This window comes from Macaca mulatta, chromosome 16 (genome assembly GCF_049350105.2).
Source record: "Macaca mulatta isolate MMU2019108-1 chromosome 16, T2T-MMU8v2.0, whole genome shotgun sequence".
NCBI lineage: Eukaryota > Metazoa > Chordata > Mammalia > Primates > Cercopithecidae > Macaca > Macaca mulatta.
Genome location: NC_133421.1, coordinates 5,588,192 through 5,612,057, shown reverse-complemented (window position 1 = coordinate 5,612,057; position 23,866 = coordinate 5,588,192). Strand labels below are relative to the sequence as shown.

Genomic DNA, 23,866 nt, shown 5'->3' with positions numbered 1-23,866 from the left:
TGCTGTGCCAGATGTGGTTTCGTTGCTTGAGCAAATTGACACATCTCCTGGACCTGGTGTGCAGCCATTGACTTGGCAAATGCCCTTTTCTCCATTCCTGTCCGTAAGGCCCACCAGAAGCAATGTGCCTTCAGCTGGCAAGGCCAGCAATATACCCTCACTGTCCTACTTCGGGTATATCAACTCTCCAGCTCTGTGTCGTAATATTGTTTGCGGAGATCTCGATCACTTTCCCTTCCACAAGATATCACGCTGGTACATTACATTGATGACGTTATGCAGATTGGACTCAGTGAGTGAGAAGTAGCAAACACACTGGACTTACTGGTGAGACATTTGTGTGCCAGGGGGTGGGAAATAAATCTGAAATACATTCAGGGACCTTCTACCTCAGTGAAATGTTTAGGGGTCCAGTGGTGTGGGGCTGTCAGGATACTCTTTCTAAGATAAAGGGTAAGTTGCTGTGTTTGGCCCCTCCTACAACCAAGAGAGAGGCACAACACTTAGTGGATCACCTGGGATTTGGAGGCATTGCATTCCTCATTTGGGTGTGTGACTCTGGCCCATTTATCCCGTGACCCGAAAGCCTGTCGGTTTTGAGAGGGGTCCAGGACAGGACAAGGCTCTGCAACAGGTCCAGGCTGCAGTGCAAGCTGTTCTGCCAGTTGCGTCCTATGACTCAGCAGATCCAGTGGTGCTTGAGGTGTCAGTGGCAGACAGAGATGCTGTTTGGAGCCTCTGGCAGACCCCCACAGGTGAATCACAGCAGAGGCCTTTAGGATTTTGGAGCAAGGCCCTACCATCTTCTGCAGATAACTACTCTTCTTTTGAGAGACAGCTCTGGGCCTTGGTAGAAACTGAACATTTGACTATGGGTCAGCAATTTACCGTGTGACCTGAACTGCCTGTCATGAACTGGGTGCTTTCTCACCCATCCAGCCTAAAGTTGGGTGTGCACAGCAGCATTCCATCATCAGATGGAAGTGGTGTATATGTGATTGGGCTTGAGCAGGTCCTGAAGGCACAGGTAAATTACATGAGGAAGTGACTCAAATGCCCATGGTTCCCACTGCTGTCACCCTGCTTTCTCTCTCCCAGCCTGTACTGATGGCCTCATGGGGTGCTCCCTATTATCAGTTGACATCTTGGTGTGTCACCTGAGCCTCATTTTCCTCAGTTGTTAAAAAGGATACCTGTACCGTCTGTGCCTCCCCCTCACCTTACTGTGAGGACGGAATGATATGTATGTGGAAGCACCTTATTGGTTGTAAAATGCCGTTGGAAACTGTGGTAATGGTGGTGGTTGTATTGTCATAATCATTGTCTTAGTGTCTTAGTATAAAAGCAGTTACGCTTTTACTCTTAATGCACTGAACTTTATTTCTACCCTGTATTCTATATGCAAGACTTCCTTAAAAACGTCTATTAGTGTTTAAGTGCTTACACGTTTTTGAAGTTTGGATTGAAACAAATAATCATTATTCTAAGTCTTCTAAAATTATTTTCTTTTTTTTTTTTTTTTTTTTTGAGATGGAGTCTCGCTCCGTCGCCCAGGCTGGAGTGCTGTGGCTGGATCTCAGCTCACTGCAAGCTCCGCCTTCCGGGTTTACGCCATTCTCCTGCCTCAGCCTCCCGAGTAGTTGGCACTACAGGCGCCCGCCACCTCGCCCGGCTAGTTTTTTGTATTTTTTAGTAGAGACGGGATTTCACCGTGTTAGCCAGGCTGGTCTCGATCTCCTGACCTCGTGATCCGCCCGTCTCGGCCTCCCAAAGTGCTGGGATTACAGGCTTGAGCCACCGCGCCCGGCCCTAAAATTATTTTCAACTAAAATTAATTCTTTTTTTTTTGAGACGGAGTTTCGCTCTTGTTGCCCAGGCTGGAGTGCAAATGGCATGATCTGGGCTCACTGCAACCTCCACCTCCTGAGTTCAAGTGATTCTCCTGTCTCAGCCTCCCAAGTAGCTGGGATTACAGGCACCCACCACCATACCTGGCTAATTTTTTTGTATTTTTAGTAGAGATGGGGTTTCACCATGTTGGCCAGGCTGGTATCGAACTCTTGACCTCAGGTAATCCGCCTGCCTTGGCCTCCCAAAGTGCTGGGATTGCAAGCGTGAGCCACTGCACCCGGCTGAATTAATTCTTAAGTTCAGAATGCTACTGGTTCATTTCTTTAAAACTTAGATTTTTAAACAATTAAAACTGAAAATATCAGTGAAGATTGTTAATGACTGCTTTTAATTTAGCCAGTTCAGATAGGCCACCAGGCAGGGGATGTGGAAACTACTGTGGCTTCCTCAAAACACCAAAAATGGATGTTGTCTGTTTAGGTTTCATAGACATATTTTCGGAGTCGAAGGAAGGCCTTGATGCTCACTCGTCAATGATACTGCGGTTCCTGCACCGCAACCGGCTCTCCAGCGCGGTGATGCCCTACCCGATGCTGGAGCACTGCAAGAACATGTGCACCATGCGGTCTTCCGTGCTGAAGGAGTCTCTGGATCAGCTGGTACAAAAGGAGAAGGGTATGTGTGGGGGGGTTTCTCCTGAAAATACTCTTACCATTTCTTCTGTCGTATTGGTAAAATGAGCCAAATCTTTTCCCTGCCTTTATTTCTGAAAATGTAAAGTCATGAGTTTGTAACATGAGAGAGTGATCTTTCTCCTCATTCCCTTGCTTCCTTCCTAACACAGCTGGTTTCTCATATTCAATTCTCTGCTCAGATGTGACTTCAGGGATGCCTTTCCTCTCTACCTAATTAACACCTCCCCCACCCCCCACCTTCTGGTCAGGATCACCTTGGCAGGTTTAATGGTCAAAAACGTGCTTATTGTTATCTGAAGTTGTAGCATTATTGATTCACTTGTGTGTTGTCTGTCTTGTCTGCTTCCTCATTGCTACTGTGTGCCTGTTGCATGGTAGGTATTCAATGAGTATTTGCTGGATAAATGAGGGAAGCCACCGCATCCGCACTCGGAGATAGCAACAGAAGTTCACGATGTGTATAGATAGGTCTGTGGAACATAACAGAGCCCAGACATAGACACGATATACATGTGAGAATAGAGTACCAGATAAAGTCAGCATCATACATCAGGATGGAAAGGTGAACTGCCAGCAGATGGAGTTAGGGCACCTAGTTAGCCATTTGAAGAAGAAATAAAACTAGATTTTTTTTTTTTTTTTTGGAGACTTGAGTTTCGCTCTTGTTGCCCAGGCTGAAGTGCAATGGCATGATCTCTGCAGCCTCTGCCTCCTGGGTTCGAGCAATTCACCTACCTCAGCCTCCTGAGTAGCTGGGATTACAGGCATGTGCCACCACGCCTGGCTAATTTCTATATTTTTAGTAGAAACAGGGTTTCACCGTGTTGGTCAGACTGGTCTCAAACTCCTGACCTCAGATGATCCACCCACCTCGGCTTCCCAAAGTGCTGGGATTACAGGTGTGAGCCATCACCTGGCTGAAACTAGATTCTTAATACATTCCATTCACTAAAATAAATTTCAGATGATCAAAAAGTTCAGCTAAAAATAAAATGCTAAAAATATTGGAAGAAAAGAGTTCCACTTTGTGAAGTAGGGAACAGCCTTTCTAACTAGGCATGAACTCCAGAATCTGTGAAAGAAAAGATTAATAAATTGGTCTGTATGAAAATTTAACCTTCCTCACAGCAAAAAAAAATATCATAAGCAGAGTCAAAAACAAATGACATTCTAGGTAACAAAAATACATTTTGTAGCATATTAAAGATACAATTGACTGACTAAATTTTTTAGTAACTCTACCCTTGGGCAGTTATTTAACTCTGTGTTCCTTAGTTTCTTTATTTACTTTTTTGTGACAGTCTCACTCTGTCTCCCAGGCTGATGTGCAGTGGTGTGATCTCGGCTCACCGCAACCTCTGCCTCCCAGGTTTAAGCAATTCTCGTGCTTCAGCCTCCTGAGTAACTGGGATTACAGGCACATGCCACCATGCCTGGCTAATTTTTGTATTTTTAGTAGAGATCGGGTTTCACCATGTTGGCCAGGCTGGTCTCGAACTCCTTACCTCAAGTGATCTGCCTGCCTTGACCTCCTAAAGTGCTGGGATTACAGGCGTAAGCCACTGAGGCCAGCCAGTTTCTTTATTTTTAAAATGAATTAATACATAAAGAATGTATAAAAAGCACATGGCTAGGCACAGTGGCTGATGCCTATAATCCCGGTACTTTGGGAGGCCGAAGCGGGAAGATCACTTGAAGCCAGGAGTTTGACACCAGCCTGGTCAACACAGGGATGACCCCATCTCTCCAAAAATTTTTAAAAATTAGCCAGGGATGGTGGTGCATGCCTGTAGTCCCAGCTACTTGGGGTAAGGCAGGAGGATCACTTGAGCCTAGGAGATCCAGGCTGCAGTGAGCTGTGATCACACCACTGCACTCCAGCCTGAGCAACAGAATAAGACCCTCTCAAAAAAATCTCAACAAAAAAAAGTGCATGGGTTATAGTAAACACTCAAGTAAATGTTAGCTATTAAATGTATGTTTATATATACATTTGATCATGTATATAAAATATATGAATTAACCCAGAAGAACATGGAAGAGGGCAGGACCAGACTGTACTCAGAAACAAGCAGCTTAAAAAGTGTCACTCATCATTTAAAAAGCGTAAATTCAAACCGTAATTTACCATTTTCTTCTCGGCATGGTTTTGCAAATCTATCAGTGATTCAAGAATTGCACTAATGGGAGACGATGGGGTAATCCTTGGCCAGTGGATTCTTTGGAAGGTGGCATATGATTTTCACGTCCGGTAACAGTTTGAGGGACATGTGTCAAATGTGCCAACGATGTAACAGTTTGAGGGAGGCACATTTGACACATGTGCGTGAAAATCCACTCATGACACTGATGAACTGCAGAAGGATCTGGAAGGAGATTTTAAGGAAGGTTTGTGTTTCTAGGGCCAAAGTACCAAGTGTATTTCTCTTAGGTATTTTAAATAACTCTTTTTTTCCCCTTTGTGAAAGAGCTGTCATGTAATCAACTCTGGTTTCCCCTACAGAAAGCCCTGGAGATCTAACTAGAAGCCCAGAGATGGATAAACTCAAGTCAGTAGCAAAGTGCTATGCTTATATAGAAACGTCCTCCAACTCTGCAGACATTGACAAGATGACAAATGGAGAAACCTCATCCTACTGGCAGTCGGATGGCAGTGCCTGTTCACACTGGATTCGGTGGGTGGGATATAATGTTTTCTTCTTAACTGTCTACTCTTTGTATTTTAAGTGGCTGTCTATGAAGGTGCTTTAAGAATCAAGTAAAATGACTCATGTAAAATCATGTAACCTGGCTTGTATATTCATAAATAATTTCCCTGATATTTGAAAGGAGGAAGTAACATTTGATTAATTTTAGATTAGTACTGATTTCATATCTGTTTTCGCTAGTTTCTCAGGAAAATTAATACCACAAAGAGCAAGTACTTACATGTGATTGTATTTTGGAATATCCTTTCTCTACTCTTTTTTTTGTTTTGAACAGGATCTCTTTTTGTCACCCAGGCTGGAGTGCAGTGGTGCAGTCATAGCTCAGACTCCTGGGTTCAAGCAGTCTTCCTGCCTCAGTCTCAGTAGCTGGGATTTAGACATGCACCACCATGCCTGGCTAATTTCTTTCCACTTTTTTGTAGAAATGGGACCTCACTACGTTGCCCAGGCTTGTCTCAGACTCCTGGCCTTAATCCTCCTACCTTGGCCTCCCAAAGTGTTGAGATTATAGGCATGAGCCACTGCACCCTGTCCCTTTCTATACATTTTTTATTTCTTTTTTTTTTTTTTTTTGAGACGGAGCCTTGCTCTGACACACAGGCTGGAGTGCAGTGGTATGATCTCTGCTCACTGCAGCCTCCATCTTCTAGGCTCAAGCAGTTCTCCTGCCTCAGCCTCCCGAGTAGCTGGGATTACAGGTGCCTGCTGCCACACCCAGCTAATTTTTTTATTTTTAGTAGAGACAGGGTTTCACCATGTTGGCCAGGTTGGTCTCGAACTCCCGACTTCCCAAAGTGCTGGGATTACAGGCATGAGCCACCGTGCCTGGCCTCTTTCTATACATTTTTTTTTTTTTTTTTTTTTTTTTTTTTGAGACGGAGTCTCGCTCTGTCGCCCAGGCTGGAGTGCAGTGGCCGGATCTTGGCTCACTGCAAGCTCCGCCTCCCGGGTTCCCGCCATTCTCCTGCCTCAGCCTCCGGAGTAGCTGGGACTACAGGCGCCCGCCACCTCGCCCGGCTAGTTTTTTGTATTTTTTAGTAGAGATGGGGTTTCACCGTGTTAGCCAGGATGGTCTCGATCTCCTGACCTCGTGATCCACCCGTCTCGGCCTCCCAAAGTGCTGGGATTACAGGCGTGAGCCACCACGCCCGGCCCTCTATACATTTTTGAAATTCACTGTATGTGACTGAGTTGGTCACTTTAGAAGAAGAAATGGTATGGTCAGGAATCCTGGAGTGGAGCTGATGATAATAAACAGTGGTATTTCTGGAAGCTCTGAAGCTGCTATTGAAATTTTCACCTGTCCCCTCAGAAAACAGGCTAATTCCAATTGGTAGAACTAAGTGCCAGAAATAATTGTATTGTTTCCTCTTAGAGGGCACATTTGACCTTTAGACATCTAATTTATGGATGAGAGAATATACTCAGTTTTTTGTATGCAGTTTACAATTTGCTTTTTTGCCAGGTAAAGGGAGTTTGTTAGAATGTTCATATTGTTCTTTCTTCCTGTACAGATAGCTTAAAAGGAATCGTAAGATTAATCTTGAACTGAAAGATCTTTTAGAGATGTGGGAAGGTCAAGGTCAGAAGGACTTTGACACTCATAGCCAGCATTTCAAGTTGGTGGCTGTTAGGAAAATCAGTCTTTGGGTATATCAAATGTAAGCTGTTTGAGATGGGACTTCTGGATCCTGTCAGTTCTTGACTCCTATAAACATTTGTAGTTTCTGCTTTTTGTGTTTTCCAGTTTAAAAATGAAGCCAGATGTTGTGCTTAGGCACTTGTCCATTGCAGTGGCTGCCACTGACCAGAGCTACATGCCACAGCAGGTGACAGTAGCTGTGGGGAGGAATGCCAGCGATCTTCAGGAAGTCCGAGACGTGCACATCCCCAGCAATGTCACTGGTTATGTGACGCTGCTGGAAAATGCCAACGTCAGTCAGCTCTGTAAGTCCAACAGAACTCAGGGGATAGGGAGAGGCAAGGAAGTACTATTTTTTAGCAGAAGGCCCTTTGAAGTGGAGAGGCTGTTAGTTTTTGAGATTTGGTTTGCTTCTTAGGACGTACACAAAAGTGGTCATTATTTCATTCATTCAGTGTTGTAGAAATTATAGAAAAGCCTCGGGGCCTGCTGACTCGCCTGTAATCCTAGCACTTTGGGAGGCCAAGGCAGATGGATCACTTGAGATCAGGAGTTTGAAACCAGCCTGGCCAACATGGTGAAACCCCGTCTCTACTAAAAATACAAAAATTATCCAGGCATGGTGCTGCACCACCTGATTACATGGTGCTGCACACCTGTAATCCCAGCCACTTGGGGGACTGAGGCAGAAGAATCACTTGAACCCAGGAGGCTACAGCTGCAGTGAGCGGAGATCACGCCACTGCACACCAGCCTGGATGACAGAGCAAAACTCCATCTCAAACAAAAAAAAGAAAGAAAGAAATTATATAAGAACCATGGAACCATTTTTTTCATTAAAAAATATATATTTATATATATCATATATATTTTATTTATATATTAAAATATATATATATATATATATATTTAGACAGGATCTTTTTTTGTCACCCAGGCTGGAGTGCAGTGGTGCAGTCATAGCTCACTGTAACCTCAGACTCCTGGGTTCAAGCAGTCTTCCTGCCTCAGTCTCAGTAGCTGGATTTAGACATGCACCACTGTGCCTGGCTAATTTCTTTCCACTTTTTTGTAGAAATGGGGCCTCACTATGTTGCCCAGGTTGATCTCAAACTCCTGGCCTTTATCCTCCTACTTTGGCCTCCCAAAGTGTTGGAATTATAAATATATATTTAAAAAAATGAATATATATGTTTATATATATGTTTATACATATATATGTATGTTTATATGTGTAATATATATGATAGATATATATATCATATATATATGTTCTTTTTTTTTCTTTTTGAGATGGAGTCTCACATTGTCGCCTGGGCTGGGGTGCAATGGCACGATCTCAGCTCGCTCCAACCTCCGCCTCCCAGGTTCACGCGATTCTGTTGCCTCTGCCTCCCGCGTAGCTGGGATTACAGGTGCACAACACCACACCTGGCTGATTTTCTGTATTTTTAGTAGAGACAGGGTATCACTATGTTGGCCAGACTGGTCTCGAACTCCTGACCTCATGATCCGCCCGCCTTGGCCTTCCACAGTGCTGGGATTACAGGCGTGAGTCACTGTGCTAGACCATTAAAAAATATTTTATTCCCATTTTCTTATTGGAAAATTAGAAAAATATAAACAAAAATATTCAAGTCCTACTACCCAGTGACTGTTACTGTGACTACCTTGGTGTGGATCCTTGCAGATCTTTCCTTGTGTTTGTGTATTTGTGTGTGTGTGTTTGTGTGTATGGTTTACATACACACACATATATGCACACATATATACACACCTTTTTTCCTAAAAAATAGAGCTGTATGTTTCTGTTCACATACATCTATACATATCTTTTTACAAAAATGTTGATAGTCTTTGCATGTTCTTTTGTAATTTTTTAGAACGTGTTGTATTCACAAGCACCCTGATTTAGTGTTGTAAAAATATACTGTAATTGGCCGGGGGCAGTGGCTCACACCTCCAGTCCCAGCACTTTGGGAGGCCGAGGCGTGCAGATCACTTGAGGTCAGGAGTCCTAGACCAGCCTGGCCAACATGGTGAAACCCTGTCTCTACCAAATACAAAAATTAGCTGGGCATGGTGGTGCATGCCTGTAATCCCAGCTACTTGGGAGGCTGAGGCAGGAGAATCACTTGAACCCGGGAAGCGGAGGTTGCAGTGAGCTGAGATTGCTCCACTGCACTCCAGCCTGGGTGACAGAGCAAGACTCTATCTCAAAAAAAAAAAAAAAAAAAAAAAAAAAAAGCCGTAATTTTAACCCACCCCTCAGTCTTGGACATTTAGGTTGTTTCCAATTTTATACCATTATAACCTTGCTTTACACATAGCATTTTGGAAATAATCACAATTCTGTGATTGCTTTCCAGGCTTATTTCATTCAGGGAGCCGGAATGCTTCATGTTTTATCTCATTTCTTCTAATGCTTTCCTGGGCCAAAAGAAGTATTCTTTGCTCAAAGGAACTGAGGCCTAGGAAGGTAGAGTCTTTGTGTCCCACCCCTAGGCAAATAAATAGTTAGGTCTGTGGATTAGAAGCTTCCTGTCTTATATTGTGGTCTTTTCTCTAAGTTGTGTCGTTTGTAACTTCTTACCTTCTCTCCTCTGACCCAAATAAGAAATTGTGACATCTCTTAAAAGTGAGTCATGTATATGTCATCTGTTTGGATTTGATTATTAAAAATAAATTCTCACAATTGCTTATAAGCCAGCTACTGTTCTGTAACTTAATCCAAATTTCAGAATCCTAGGAAGAATTCTAGAAATGTTCTCACAGTGTATGCAGACAGGCTTGTTTTAAGTTGTTCTTTGTGTAGTTTTTTTCAAGACTCCTAAGTTCCTAAGAAGTTTTGTTGTAAAGACTTAAACCACCCTTAATTTTACATATTATTCTTATGATTTCTTAGATTTGTCAATGCTTTTTGACAAATTTATTATATAGTAGTTCCATTGCACATGCTATTTATTTCTGTCATCAAAGTGTATCTTCAGAATTTTCTTTTCAAAATGTCTATTACTATTTTGCTTTTAGTTGGGAGCCCAGCATTTGCCTAACTAAAGAAGTTAATCCAATACTGAATGTTTTGTTTGTGCTCGACAGATGTCCAGATTAACATAAAGCGTTGTCTTAGTGATGGCTGCGACACTAGAATTCATGGTCTCAGGGCTGTTGGCTTTCAGAGAGTTAAGAAGTCTGGGGTCTCAGTCTCAGATGCTTCTGCAATATGGTATTGGTCTCTGCTGACATCTCTGGTGACGGCTTCTATGGAGACAAATCCCGCCTTTGTCCAGACAGTGCTGCACAATACTCAGTAAGTCATTCCCTCTATTTTCCAGCCCCCTCAACATGCCCTCATTCTCCTGTCATCCTTTAAGGAGTATCACTGAGCCGCCTTCCATCATTGATCGTCGTGGCTCAGTCAGCTCGGCCTCAGGTGCCCTAGTGTTTCCTGTTGGTGCCTCTCAGCTCCACAGCGCTTCTCTCTTTGATTGACGTTCTGACTTTACACACTGAAAAAATGCCCATTCCCCCTTCCTGCTCCTCCTCACACAGTTCCTACAGTGTTCTTCATCAGCTCACTAAATGGACCAGTCTTGTGGAAGGTCACTTAATGCTGTGCCTGTTCCTTGTCCATTGGGAAGTAATTGCTCATGTTTATATAGGATTTGATGTTGGATAAAGCACTTTCAGATGCTGTCTATTATTTTACCTACTGACACTGAAATGTACCTGTGAAAATTACCCCATTTTATAGACGCAGATGTTGTGACCTTTCCTGAAGTCACATGAGCAGGCTACAGTAATGGATCCGTTGAGGGCTGTTTCCACTAATGAGTGAAATCTTTTCAGGGGTACTAAATTAATTTATTTTGAAATGTAGAGTACTTTAAAAAAAAATGATTAGGGCAGAAAGACCAAGTAGTAACATATAAGACAAATACAACCAGCTATAGCAGCATTGAAATATTAGTATTGTGCAGATTCAGCAACTGATAATAGGCACCTATAGTGTAGGCTGTGAGAGTATCAGCCAAAAAGAGATTGCTAATATTTTGTTTTCAAGACATCTTTTGAGATTTGTTAGCACTATTGAGTAAAACTGTTTAGCAAATAACACTGCTGTAATGCTAGTTCTGAAGGGTAATAGTTGGCCATACCTTGTTCTTTCTTCGTGTTTTAACATGTATTCTCACCAAATTATTTCATACTTAGAGAAGCATTGCAAGTTTACAGTTAACAAATAATTTTTATTTCTTCCTCAGTCATTAGAGAGTAATTTGCCAGCCTGTGCCCTGTCGTTCCTGCATACTTTAGTGTGTATTTCCTATAAACAAGAACATTTACTGACAACCATTGAAATCAGGAAATCCACATTGGTGCACTTTGCTGCGTTGCCACCATCTCATCCTCAGACTCCCTTCAAGTTTGGCACGTTGCCCCAGTCACGCCCCTTACAGCAAAAGGATCCAGCGAAATACTCTGCATTTCATTGTCATATCTCTTTAGTTTCCTTCATTCTGGAACAATTCCTCAGTATTTCCTTGTCTTTCCTCAGTATGTCCTTGACCCTGATACTTTTGAAAATTACAGGTCAGTTATTTCGAAGAGTGTCCTTCAGTTCTGGTTTATTTGATGTTTCATCATGATCAGATTGAGGTTTTGTATCTATCTCTAGCAGGAATATCATAGAAGTGATGCTTTGTTCTCATTGCATCTCATCGGGTTGCACCCAACTTCAGATAGTCCTCATTCTAGTGCAGTCATGTTAACTTTGATCACTTGATTAAAGTGATTTTTGCCAGACTTTTCCATTGTAAAATAATTTTTTTTCACTTCATAATTAATATGTTGAAGATGGTACTTTGAGACTGTGTAAATATCTCATTCCTCATCAAAACTTTATATTAGTGGATTCCTGTTTATGCACTAGATTATAGTCAGCTGCAGTTTTGATGCTTATATTATCCTGGAGTTGGCTGGTGGCAACCCCTTCAGTCTGGCTTGTGTGTCCTTTTGACATGCCTCATTATTCTTGGAATGCTTCCATATGTTCTGACACAAGATATTCCAGGCTTATCTTGAATGTTCCCTGCATTAGTCCTGGAATCAGCCATTTTTCTGAATCAGGGCTCTCTAGGTGGAGATCTACCTGCCTTGGCCTCCCAGAGTGCAAAGATTATAGACATGAGTCACCGTACCTGTCCTATTTCTTTATTTGTGACTCCCTTCTCTGATATTAAGAAACTTGCTTCCCATCATCCTTGATACATTTTCATACTTACTGAGTTCTCCTCTATGTAACCAGTGTCCCATTGTCCCTGCCCTTGCGTGGACACCCTCCCTATCCCATTCCTGCTCCAGCATCTTTTGCAGACCTGCTGCTGTGGCTACCATTGCACAGATGCCCTTCTTATCTTCCTTGAGTTCCTATAGCCTGTGCCAGGCCACCCTTCTTGCCCCACTTGGTGCCTGCATTCCATATTAGGCCATACCTTTGTGAAGATACCTTTCTCACCCTGCTCAGGCTCTAAAACCTCACTGTAGGCCACCATGACTACTCCCCTGACTCCCCAGACACATACAGATGCCAACGTTGCACAACCCCACCTTATGGACTGGATTTTCAGGAAAAGGAAGAGGTTTCTACATTATTCTTTTGAAGATGTGGCAAGTGGTTGAAGAATGGACAGATTTTAAAGTTTGTGTCCCTGCTCAGTTTTACTAGTTCATCTGCAATGATATTTTCATGCACTCCTGCCTTTTTAAGATTAGTGATCTAAATCTATTTTAAAATTAAAGATTTATTGAAAAAATATCAATGAGGAAAAATAGGTAAGGAAAAGAATATTTTGGGACAGAAGTGTTTGCCTGTATCAGTGGAAATACATTCAGTAAATGACTGCATGCTACTTGTGTGCATTATCCCTCACTGATCAGCTGCACCTGTGTGTAGCTGCCATGTTTGTGCAACCCAAAAACAGCTCATTGTGCAGACAGGAGCAGAACTAGGGCAGAGCGTGAGCTGACACAGTGTTAGCTTTGCTGTATTGTCTCTATTTTGAAATGTAGAAATGAAATTGTTTCAGGGATTTTCATTACCATTATCATTAAGCGACTATCTAAATTGTAGAATTTTGAGTTATTTTTGATACATTCACAGAATACCTTGAAATTTTTCATGGTACACTCACTCACCTAGCACAGTTGCTGGCACACAGTGGGGCTCAGAAGTCATTTGTTGCATAAATTTTTGATGACTGCTAACCTAGAGGAGGTAAAGCTATTAGGGGATTCAGAAAGATACATGTAAGCAAAGACAAGAAAAGGGAAACATTAAAACAGACATTAAGGTGGAAAGGCCAAGAAACATGGCAGGAATGGAGATGGTGATGGGCTCATCTGTTTAGGAAAACATGAAATTCATGACACCTCTTTAGATACCATAGATCTTCAGGTCCTAGGTATACAATTTTCTTGTTTTTTTCCCTATTGCTGCTGAACAAATTATAAAATAAGTTTTCTACTGAGCCACAAGCTGCTCTGCCTCTTGGGTCAGTTTTTCTAACACTACTTAACGTGAAAGCTGGATTCCAGAGAGCTGAATAAGCTTTATTCCACAGAGGGAGGTAGAACTCCTAAAAGAAAGAAAGAAACAGACACACATAAAACCCTATCAAACTACTTAGCACTATGACTCCTGGGCAAAAAGAGCTAGTTTAGGCCAGGCACGGTGGCTTATGCCTGTAATCCCAGCACTTTGGGAGGCTGAGGCGGGTGGATCACGAGGTCACGAGTTCAAGCCCAGCCTGGCCAAGATGGTGAAACCCCATCTCTACTAAAAATACAAAAAAATTAGCCAGGCTTGGTGGCGGGCTCCTGTAATCCTAGCTACTCAGGAGGGCGAGGCAGGAGAATGGCTTGAACCTGGGAGGTGGAGGTTGCAGTGAACCGAGATCACGCCACTGTGCTTCAGCCTGGATGACAGAGGGAGATTCCGTCTCAAACACTGCAAAACAAAACAAAACAAAAAACAAAAAAGGGGCCAGTTTATATTGTTTGCCAGCTTCTCTGTGGGAACACTGTCTGTTTATAAGGGATTAGTCAAAACAAGCTTGTAACAGTTTATTTTTTGTCTAAATTCAGTCTGGTTTTCTGATTTTACGTTTTCCTCTTCTAGGAAGGCACTGCGGCACATGCCTCCACTCTCTCTCTCACCAGGATCTACAGATTTCTCAACTTTCCTCTCTCCTAATGTGCTGGAAGAAGTGGACAGTTTCCTCATAAGGATAACTAGGTAAAATCAAGGCTGACGAGGGTAAACTCTGTGAGGAATGGAGTGCATATATGCTTGTTAAGTCTTTAAAAAATATATGTTAATCTTTTAACCATCACCACTAAAAGTGTTTGCTTTTTAGTAGCTAGAGAAAGTGACATAATAGTTCACTCATCTAAACTCCATTATTTAGCGATATCACCTGACCTGAAGAATTGGGAAGGCAGGGGAGGGGTGTTGCAGGGCCCGAGGGGGGTAGTCCTGTGATTCTGATAGAACAGAAGTCTCAAAGTCCAACTGGCATAGCCTTCCCTCACTCAGAACCTGCTGACCTTCACGTGCAGGTCCAGGGAGCCTGATTACCTGTAGAACTGGGAAAGGGCGCCTGGATAGCTTGATAGAAGAGATCACTTTGTGTGGGGACACTCAGTTCTGCCTCAGTGAGCCCTGAGGACATGACTGCATTAGAGGACAAAACAGTCCCTGAGCCATCTAGATCGTTTTTAACGTTTCAGTGTAATGTGTTTAAAGTAAAGGCAAAGAAATATAATTCAGTGTAATACATATTTGGTACTTCAAGCATAAACCCTCAACTCTCTGGCCAAGTCAGCTCATTACCCAAGGCTTCTTAATAGCAGAGGCTTATTAGAGTAGCTTGTTGGTATTATTTAATATTTAAAGATTAAAGGTTATAGAAGTGAGGCTTTCATTCCTTGGCTCTCTGGATTGATTTAATTTTTCCTTAGGTTATCTTAAGGTATTTTGAAAAATATTTCTGATAAACCTGTAGAAAGCATGTGGCAGGTTAATGTTACTTGTGGTGATCACTTCCATGGGGTTTGAGCCACCTGGATTTTTTCATGTTTTTAAGAAGTGAAAAGTTTTTATTCTTTGCTTATAGCTGCTGTTCTACCCCAGAGGTAGAACTGACTCTTCTGGCTTTTGCACTCGCAAGAGGAAGTGTTGCCAAAGTGATGAGTTCTCTATGCACCATCACTGACCATCTGGACACACAATATGATGCCTCATCCCTCATCCTGTCCATGGCGTCAGTCAGACAGAACCTGCTCCTCAAATATGGTAAATATGGTAAAACATGGGGGTGATGGAAATGTCCACAGTGGACACATCATAAAGCTGTTCTTCGCCATGTGACCTCCTGGTATCTTCTCATCTTTTTGGGTTGTTATAGTTACACCATGATTCCTGGATGAGCATATCCTCTGAGTATCAGACCTTACTAGGATTGGCAGGGAGAAGGGGGATTTTGGTTCGTTTATGTGATGGCAGTATCACCAGAAGAGGACACTTGAGTGTCCACAAGGCTGTGCTCCCACAATCTGCTTGCAGAATTACTCAGGTCTGGTGGCCATTTGAACACAGCCATCTTTGGTAAAGTACTGAAGTGTCTCATTGTGTAGGCCAACAGGGTTGGAGTAGTTCTTACCTGTTGGAGGGAGGAAGCTAGCCAAGATACGATGCAAAGGAATCTTTGTCTTAGAATGCATCCCTCTGCATTCCTGTGATAGCTGCTCTGAAGGATTTGGACACCTGTCTGCCACCGCTTTCCCCTCTTGGGCCTAGCAGTAATTCCTATGAGCACTTTTCTGCTAAACCAGGATGGGGCCTTATCGTCCTTCTCAACACAGGAGCCCATAATGTTACTCCCAAAGGACTGCAGTGCAGCACTTCCTCTTGCAAGTGCAGCCTTCCTGGACTCCGCAGTATATGGTATTGGGTCTCATCCTGTTTGCAGTATTGCAGTGATATTTCTGCCATTTTACTTATTTATTTTGGGAGAGAGTGTCTTGCTGTGTTGCACAGATTGGAGTGCAGTGGCATGATCACAGCTCACTGCAGCCTTGACCTCCCAGGCTCAAGTGATCCTCCTGCATCACTCTCCCAAGTAGCTGGGACCACAGGTGCATGCCAGCATACCTGGTTAATTTTTTAAATTTTCTGTAGAGATTGGGTCTCACTATGTTGCCCAAGCTGGTCTCCCAGGCTGAAGCAGTCCTCCCACCTTGGCCTCTTAAAATGCTGGGACTACAGGCATGAGCTACCACACCTGGTCCCTGCTGTGACGTCTCTACCTTTGTCTTAATATGACTGACTTAATGGCTTCTTTGTATGTTATTTTTATTTTTATTTTATTTATTTATTTTTTTTTGAGACAGAGTCCTCCTCTGTCACCCAGGTTGGAGTGCAGTGGCATAATCTCAGCGCACTGAGACCTCCACCTCCCAGGTTCAAGTGATCCTCTCGCCTCAGCTTCCTGAGTAGCTGGGACTATAGGCATGCGCCACCATACCTGGCTAATTAAACAAATTTTTTTTTAGAAATGAGCTCTCCCAGTGTTGACCATGCTGGTCTCAAACTCCTGGACTTAAGCAGTCCTCCCACCTCAGCCTCCCAAAATGCTGGGATTTACAGGCATGAGCCACGATGCCCAGCCTGTTTAATTTTTTTTTCTTTTGCCTGTTTAAATTTTAAAGTTAGACAATTGATGTCCTATAAATCTAGTTTCCTCCCTAAATTTTGAAAAGTTATTTTATTGGGTGGTTGGGGGTTGCACCAGTGAACAGCCCAGAGCAGGCATGGCTGGGTAGAAGGGATAGCAGGTAGTGTCTGGAAGCTGAATAGAATTTAGATTGATGGTTGTTCAGGCAGGGAGCGGTGGATAGGAAGGAATGGGGTAATGTTCTAGTGCTAGGTCATATCATAGGTGAACGGGTGTTCATTATATTATTAAAATAAAAGGAAAACATTTTCAGATCATCATAGCAAAAGATAATTTATATGTATATATAAATATATATATATTTTTTTTTTTTTGCCAAAGCCAAGTGTTCTGAAAAAGTTGATTTTTCTAATTCTTCAAACAGAAATTTTGCCTGAAGAGATGATTTAAAGAAACAAGACCTAAAATATTTTATATTTAAATGCAATTGTAATAAAGTTAATTATTGGCTCCAAAACAGTATCTTAGGAATCACCTCCCCCCCCAGATATGTTCAATCTGTGTTATCAACCTATATCTTATAATGTCCTTTTTTCAGAACAATGATTGTTCTAGAAAAGCTGTCCTTGGAATCACTCAGGGACATAGCTGTACTTTGTCTCTTTCAGGAAAGCACAAAGGGATGGTGTCAACTTTTGTCCAGTATTCCTGCTCTATTTCAGGTTTTAAACAGGGAGATTTTTAGTTGGTAGTATGAGTAGCCACAGGACTCTGTTTCCACACATAGGTGTGCTAGATTCCAGTTCTTCATATTTTAGCTTAAGGCTTGCTTTTCCTTTTCTTTGGTCAGGTAAACCTCTCCAGTTGACTCTTCAGGCATGTGATGTCAAAGGAAAAGAAGATAAGTCTGGACCTGAAAACCTCCTTGTTGAACCATGGACAAGGGATGGTGAGTGGTGGGTCTGTCTGTCTCTAGTGTGCTCGATAGACAGGAGTCAGCTGTGTGAAAGCACACTGTGGGCTTTGAAATGTCCGAGGCGTGCAGTCTTCAACTTTAGGTTGTTTCTGAGTTGGCAGTGGTTCTTGAACAATTTGTGTGGTTTAGTTGTAATCTGCCTGGGTGTCAATGACCTATAACAACTTAGAGGTATTTGAGAGCCTGAAGTTTTGAAAAGCAAGGATTCTTTCTCTTGGAATATAAAAAGTTACGGGGTTTTTTTTTTTTTTTTTTTTTTTTGAAAGGGAGTCTCGCTCTGTTGCCCAGGCTGGAGTGCAGTGGCCGGATCTCAGCTCACTGCAAGCTCCACCTCCTGGGTTGATGCCATTCTCCTGCCTGAGCCTCCCGAGTAGCTGGGACTACAGGCGCCCGCCACCTCACCCGGCTAGTTTTTTTGTATTTTTAGTAGAGACAGGGTTTCACCATGTTAGCCGGGATGGTCTCTATCTCCTGACCTTGTGATCTGCCCGTCTCGGCCTCCCAAAGCGCTGGGATTACAGGCTTGAGCCACCGCGCCTGGCCTGTTTTTTTTTTAATCGATTTTTCAGTTCCAATTGTCTTTCCATTGTGTTATCTTCAGGTAGTAGGTGCTACAGCAGGTCAGTAGCCCTTCACTACTGACTGAAAACATTGTTTAAGAAGGGTATTTCCAGGCTGGGTGCAGTGACTCACGCCTATAATCCCAGCACTTTGGGAGACTGAGGCAGGAGGATCGCTTGAGGCCAGGAGTTCAAGACCAGCCTCGCCAACATGGTGAAACCCCATCTCTAATAAAAAACTACAAAAATTAGCCCCTTGTGGTGGCAGGGTGCCTGTAATTCCAACTACTTGGGAGGCTGAGGCATGAGAATCGCTTGAATCCGGGTGGTAGAGGTTGCAGTGAACTGAGATCCCGCCTCTGCCTTTCAGCCTGGGTGACACAGCAAGACTCTGTTTCAAAAACACAAAACAAAACAAAGAAGGGTATTTCTAGATATAGCTGATCTAGTATTTGAGTATCTAGAGGAAGCCTCACTCTTTTCCTAGTGTCAACATAATAATTGCTGATGTGCTTTTCATCTTTGCTGGAGGCTTCTTCCTTATCTCGTGATAAGGTGTTTGTGAGTCTCTTTCTCATCCGTCTTATTGGCCGCCTCGTTATCCCTTTTTCGCCTCTGTGTCCCTTTTTCCCTCACTGGACTGATTTGAATCTTGCTGATTCACTAGAGGAAGTGGAATGTTCCAGCAATGATCAGACATTGAAAGGAACTGGCCTTGCTGCTTTGTGTCTGGTTCTCCTTGGCTTTCCTCTCAGCAGTGCGTCCTCCTATATTCTCAGTGGTTGCCTCTTCTCTGTCCTGTTTCCCGTCTTCATTCTCAGCACTCGTGGAGTGCAGACCCTGGGAGAACATGCTTTTCCCAGCTGCACCTCCTCTCCTCAGTGCTCCTCTTCAGCAGTAGATGCTTAAACCAGATTGTTTCCCAAGCAGCTCAGCCTTGGCAGAAACGTTTTCTTTACTGCATCCATCTCCAGCCATACTGAAGGCCATGACTGGCTGTGAGGCTCCTGCCATTCTAAAGTGGGTGGGGCTGGGAGGAGGTGGTGTTAACTCCTTGTCCCTTTCCCTTCCCTTCCCCCAAGAAAGCCAAGACCACCCTGCCAAAGGCCCTCTGCGTTTTTCCTTCACTTGCTGAAGATTTGGAATTTTTGTTCCTGGAGCATGTGAGGATGTGCATTTTTTCTTTCTTTCTTTTCTTTCTTTTCTTTCTTTCTTTCTTTTGACAGGGTCTCACTGTGTCACCCAGGCTGGAGTACAGTGACGCCCGGGTTCACGCCATTCTTCTGCCTCAGCCTCCCAAATAGCTGGGACTACAGGCACCCACCACTGCGCCCGGCCAATTTTTTTATTTTTACTAGAGACGGGGTTTCACCATGTTAGCCAGGATGGTCTCCATCTCCTGACCTCGTGAGCCACGGCGCCTGGCTGAATGTGGATTTTTAACACTGTTCATGGGCATTTCTCCTGGTAGTAGATTTTGCCAGCTCTTGTGCCTGGTCTGATTTGAATATTTTGTTATTCTCCCTGTGTCTTTTACCTGCCCAGTTCTCCTTCCTGCTTTTTCCCCCTCTTAGAGTGAGTGGGTTTTAAAAATCTAGCTGTAGTTTGTGGATTTGCTCTTTTTGCCGTGTGCCTGAGAAGCACAAGGGTGGGATGTGAATGGGTGTGGGGAGCACTGGGTTCCTCCTGCTTCCTCCCTTCAGCCATCACTATCTGCTGCTTGTAATTCAGGTTTGGTGTTGGTCTGTCTTGCTGCACTGCAAAAAGTAACCCTTAAGAGACAGACAAGAGAAAAGTACTCATGGCCAGAGCTGTTGGGTTTGGGGGTGATTTTTTCTTCCCCTTGTTGGAGTAAAAGCTCTTCTCATGGGTACATGTCTGGTTCTCCAACTGTGGGGAAGTACCATTTTTGGACAAGTGCCACTGCAGGGCCCACAGAATGCCCAGAGAACTCAAACGCTGATACTTCAGGGGGCTAACGACCACTGTCACTTGATCTGGTATTTTAAAGGAGTACTGGGTGCTACTGATAGGAACGGAAGTGGTAGATTTATTAAATCCTCTAAATCTAATTGTTTTTTTTTTTTCCCTGTCATCTAAAAAGAATAAATTTGGCAAGTGGAGGGCAGGGTGTCAAAACTTGTAGATTTAAAATACCACAGTTCAGCCAGGTGCATTGGCTCACACCTGTAATCCCAGCACTTAGGGAGGCCGAAGCAGGCGGATCACCTGAGGTCAGGAGTTCGAGAACAGCCTGGCCAACGTGGTGAAACCCCATCTCTACTAACAATAGAAAAATTAGCCAGGGATGGTGGCAGGCACTTGTCCCAGCTACTTGGGAGGCTGAGGCAGGAGAATTGCTTGAACCCGGCAGGCAGAGGTTGCAGTGAGCTGAGATTGTACCATTGCACTCCCACCTGGGTGACAAGAGCAAAACTCTGTCTCAAAAAAAAAAAAAAAAAAAAATCACAGTCAAACCTGTGAGCTAGGCTGGGCACAGTGGCTCATGCCTGTAACCCCAGCACTTTGGGAGGCAGAGGTGGAAGGATTGCCTGAGGCCAACAGTTTGAGACCAGCCTGGACAACATAGTAAGACCTAGTCACTACAAAAAATAAAAAAAAAATTGCTGGGCATGGTGGTGTGTGCCTGTGGACCTACTTAGGCTGAGGCAGGAGGATTGTTTGAGCCCAGGAGTTTAAGGCCGCAGTGAGCTATGATTGCACCCCTGCATTCCAGCCTGGGCAGTAGACCGAGACCCTGTGTCTAAAAAACAAAAGTGAAAAATGAAAAAATACACGTGAGCTGGTTTCTTACCCAGAAAAGGAAGCACAGAAGTTTTATTTATTTTTTTAAGGTTTTGTTTTTGTTTTGCCTTTCTGAAAAAATGTAAATGCATATTTGTTGGCAATGTTATTTTAAAGGAGTCTGATTCTGTTGACTTAAATTATTCCTTCTGCTACTACATTGAGACTAATTAAAATTGCTGATTTATCATTTAACTTTAGACAGTACTTTAGCCTTTACACAGATTTATTTTAAATAGAGATACCCAGGCCTCTGGGAAAAGGTGACAGTTCAATAATTGGAATAGCTTTTAGTATTACTGTTAGTAGAGTTGGGTGAATTTTTGGTAATATGGATTCTTAAAATTGCCTATAGAATTGCTTTTTCATAGAATTAAATCATATAGCTCCTGTATGAATTAGAAAAGATTCCTTTGGATTTAATTTTCTTAGTTTTGGTGACACATTTTGCACATTGTCTTTATAAATTTTTGTTTTCTTGAACTCAATGTAATGAAATAGGAAACATGAAATTGGTTTTAGTGTTGTCATTTTGATAGGCAGAATTGTTGAGAACAATACAGAGTCCCAGAAAAAAAAGCTTATTTAATGCTAAGTTATATCATTTACAGAAGTTTGAAAGACAAAGGCAACCTTGGGTCTAGCAGAAGATTTTTTCGTGAGTTGTTAAAGGATAATTACCAACAATCAAAAAAGGAAAATAGTGACTGTCATACAAATACAAGTGAACACATGGCATACTTTTAATGTATTTACTTTATTTATTTATTCATTCATTCATTTGAGACAGGATCTCACTCTGCTGCCCAGACTGGAGTGTAGTGTTGTTGTGATAATAGCTCACTGCAACCTCCACCTCCCAGGCTTAAGCGATCCTCCCACCCCGGCCTCCCAAGTAGCTAGGATTGCAGGTGTGCACCACCACCATGCCTGGCTGAATTTTTTTTTTTTTTTTTTGAGATGGAGTCTCACTCTGTCACCTAGGCTAGCTGGAGTACAATGGTGCAATCTCGGCTTACTGCAACCTCCGCCTCCTAGGTTCAGGCGATTCTCCTGTCTCATCCTCCTGAGTAGCTGGGATTGTAAGTGTGCGCCACCACGCCCAGCAAATTTTGTGGTTTTAGTAGAGACGGGTTTTCACCATGTTGGCCAGGCTGGTCTCGAACTCCTGACCTCAAGTGAACTGCCTGCCTCAGACTCCCAAAGTGCTGGGATTACAGGTGTGAGCCACCACAACCGCCTTGATTTTTGGTGTGGTTTTTTTTTTTTTTTTTTTTGGTAGAAATGGGGTCTCATCATGCTGCCCAGGCTGGTTTTGAACTCCCAGGCTCAAGTGATCCACCGGCCTCAGCCTCCTAAAGTGCTGGGATTACAGGCATGAGCTACTGCGCCTGGCCCAGAGTTTTTATTTAGCTCAATTAATGAGGGCACCAATAAGATGTTACAAACATTTCTAAGGAGAATTCATAAAATACATATAGACTAATAGGAATGCTAAAATCAATTTACAAATAGATAGAATATTGATCAGTATCCATAAGGAATAATCAGCAACATTTCCACAGAACCCAGTGCTTAGTTCTGTGGACAGGAATCCCGTGCATCACCACCAGCATTCTACTACTTACAGAACTGTCAAATAGCTTAGAGACCATGAAAGACAGAGACGACCCAAAGAGCGGATTGGCTAGGACACCCAGTGATTCTTTTTTTTTTTTCCCATTTCAAAGCCTTTCCTGACAAAGTGTTGTAGAAGCTAACTAATCCCTTTCTCAGCCTCTTAGCCAGTAGGCTTCATCAGCCCAGCCAGCCATCAACCATGGTTGTAGGTGTGGCTCAGGAAGACAATTGTGCAGTCTTTTGTCGCTTTGGCCTAAATGTTTTATAAACATTGATTTTCTTATTGTTACCTCAGAGCAGGGCTCCCTGTGAGGTGGAGGAAATTGTGCCCTGAGAAAGTCGTACCTGGTCAGTTCTCTGCTTGCCTAGGGGCTTATCAGTGGGGTTCTTCTGTCCAAAGAGGGAATTTTTTCTCTTAATTTTCATGAAGATATCAGACCAGTTACCTCTCTCCCCCCACCCCCCCTCCCCGCCGCCTCAAAGGATATGCTTTGTTTTTGTTAATCTTAGTTCTCAGGGCTATAAAAATGGGTTAGTTCCCTAAGTTGAGTTTTTCCTTTTTTCAGGTTTTCTTACAGAGACTGGAAAAACCAGAGCCAGCACTATTTTTTCTACCGGAACTGAATCTTCCTTCCAAGTTACACAGATAAGAATTATGGTAATTCTCGTGATACCTTCTTTAAGCAATGTTACTACTTTTGTTTTGTTTTTAATTTTTGTGGGTATGTAGTGGGTATATATATTTGTGGGGTACGTGAGATGTTTTGATTCAGGCTTTCAAAGTGAAGTAATCATACAGAGAATGAGGATGAGCTATCCATCCCCTCAGGCATTTAGTCTTTGTGTTATAAACAATCCAGTTATACTGTTTTAGTTATTTTTCCATGTACAATTAGGTATTATTGAATATTACCTTTTATTACATTTCAGAAGTCCACATCGTTGGTGTTTTGCTTTTTTTTTTTTTAAATCAGACCTATGGCTGACCATGTCATTGGTTTTTCATTGAACATTTACTGATTATTTATTCTGTGTCAGGCCTGTAGCAGAGGGCAGGGACACAAAGATGGATAGATGGTAAAGTCTTTGAAATGGTGAGAATATAAGGATTGAGAAAGTCAAGGAACATTTCCTGGGAAACAGCTTTTGTATTTTTTCAGGGCTTAATATATTTGAAATTTTGTTCATTGGTCTTGTTTTGCTTTAACCTGTTTGAATTTAACCATGCTGGAAACAAAACGGCCACAGAACTTTTGCCTCTTTGATAGACTTCGT

At 42.8% G+C, this 23,866-nt stretch overlaps 1 protein-coding gene and 1 pseudogene across 4 annotated transcripts in view; one reads left to right on the top strand and one right to left on the bottom strand.

The window, feature by feature from the left end:
- The window catches only part of ZZEF1 (zinc finger ZZ-type and EF-hand domain containing 1), a 140,239-nt gene that overhangs the window by 22,367 nt on the left and 94,006 nt on the right, over nucleotides 1-23,866 (top strand). For all 4 annotated transcript variants that reach the window (XR_013405924.1, XM_028835900.2, XM_015118265.3 and 1 more), the window contains exons 3-10: nucleotides 2,332-2,526; nucleotides 5,050-5,221; nucleotides 7,002-7,201; nucleotides 9,996-10,206; nucleotides 14,074-14,190; nucleotides 15,071-15,249; nucleotides 17,481-17,579; nucleotides 23,158-23,249. Coding sequence is in view for 3 of the 4 variants with exons in the window: in XM_028835900.2 (XP_028691733.2) it covers nucleotides 2,332-2,526; nucleotides 5,050-5,221; nucleotides 7,002-7,201; nucleotides 9,996-10,206; nucleotides 14,074-14,190; nucleotides 15,071-15,249; nucleotides 17,481-17,579; nucleotides 23,158-23,249 (1,265 nt within the window). In the remaining variant the exon portion in view is untranslated. The remainder of the gene's footprint in view (nucleotides 1-2,331; nucleotides 2,527-5,049; nucleotides 5,222-7,001; nucleotides 7,202-9,995; nucleotides 10,207-14,073; nucleotides 14,191-15,070; nucleotides 15,250-17,480; nucleotides 17,580-23,157; nucleotides 23,250-23,866) is intronic.
- On the bottom strand, nucleotides 4,818-4,912 carry LOC114673335 (small nucleolar RNA U13; annotated as a pseudogene).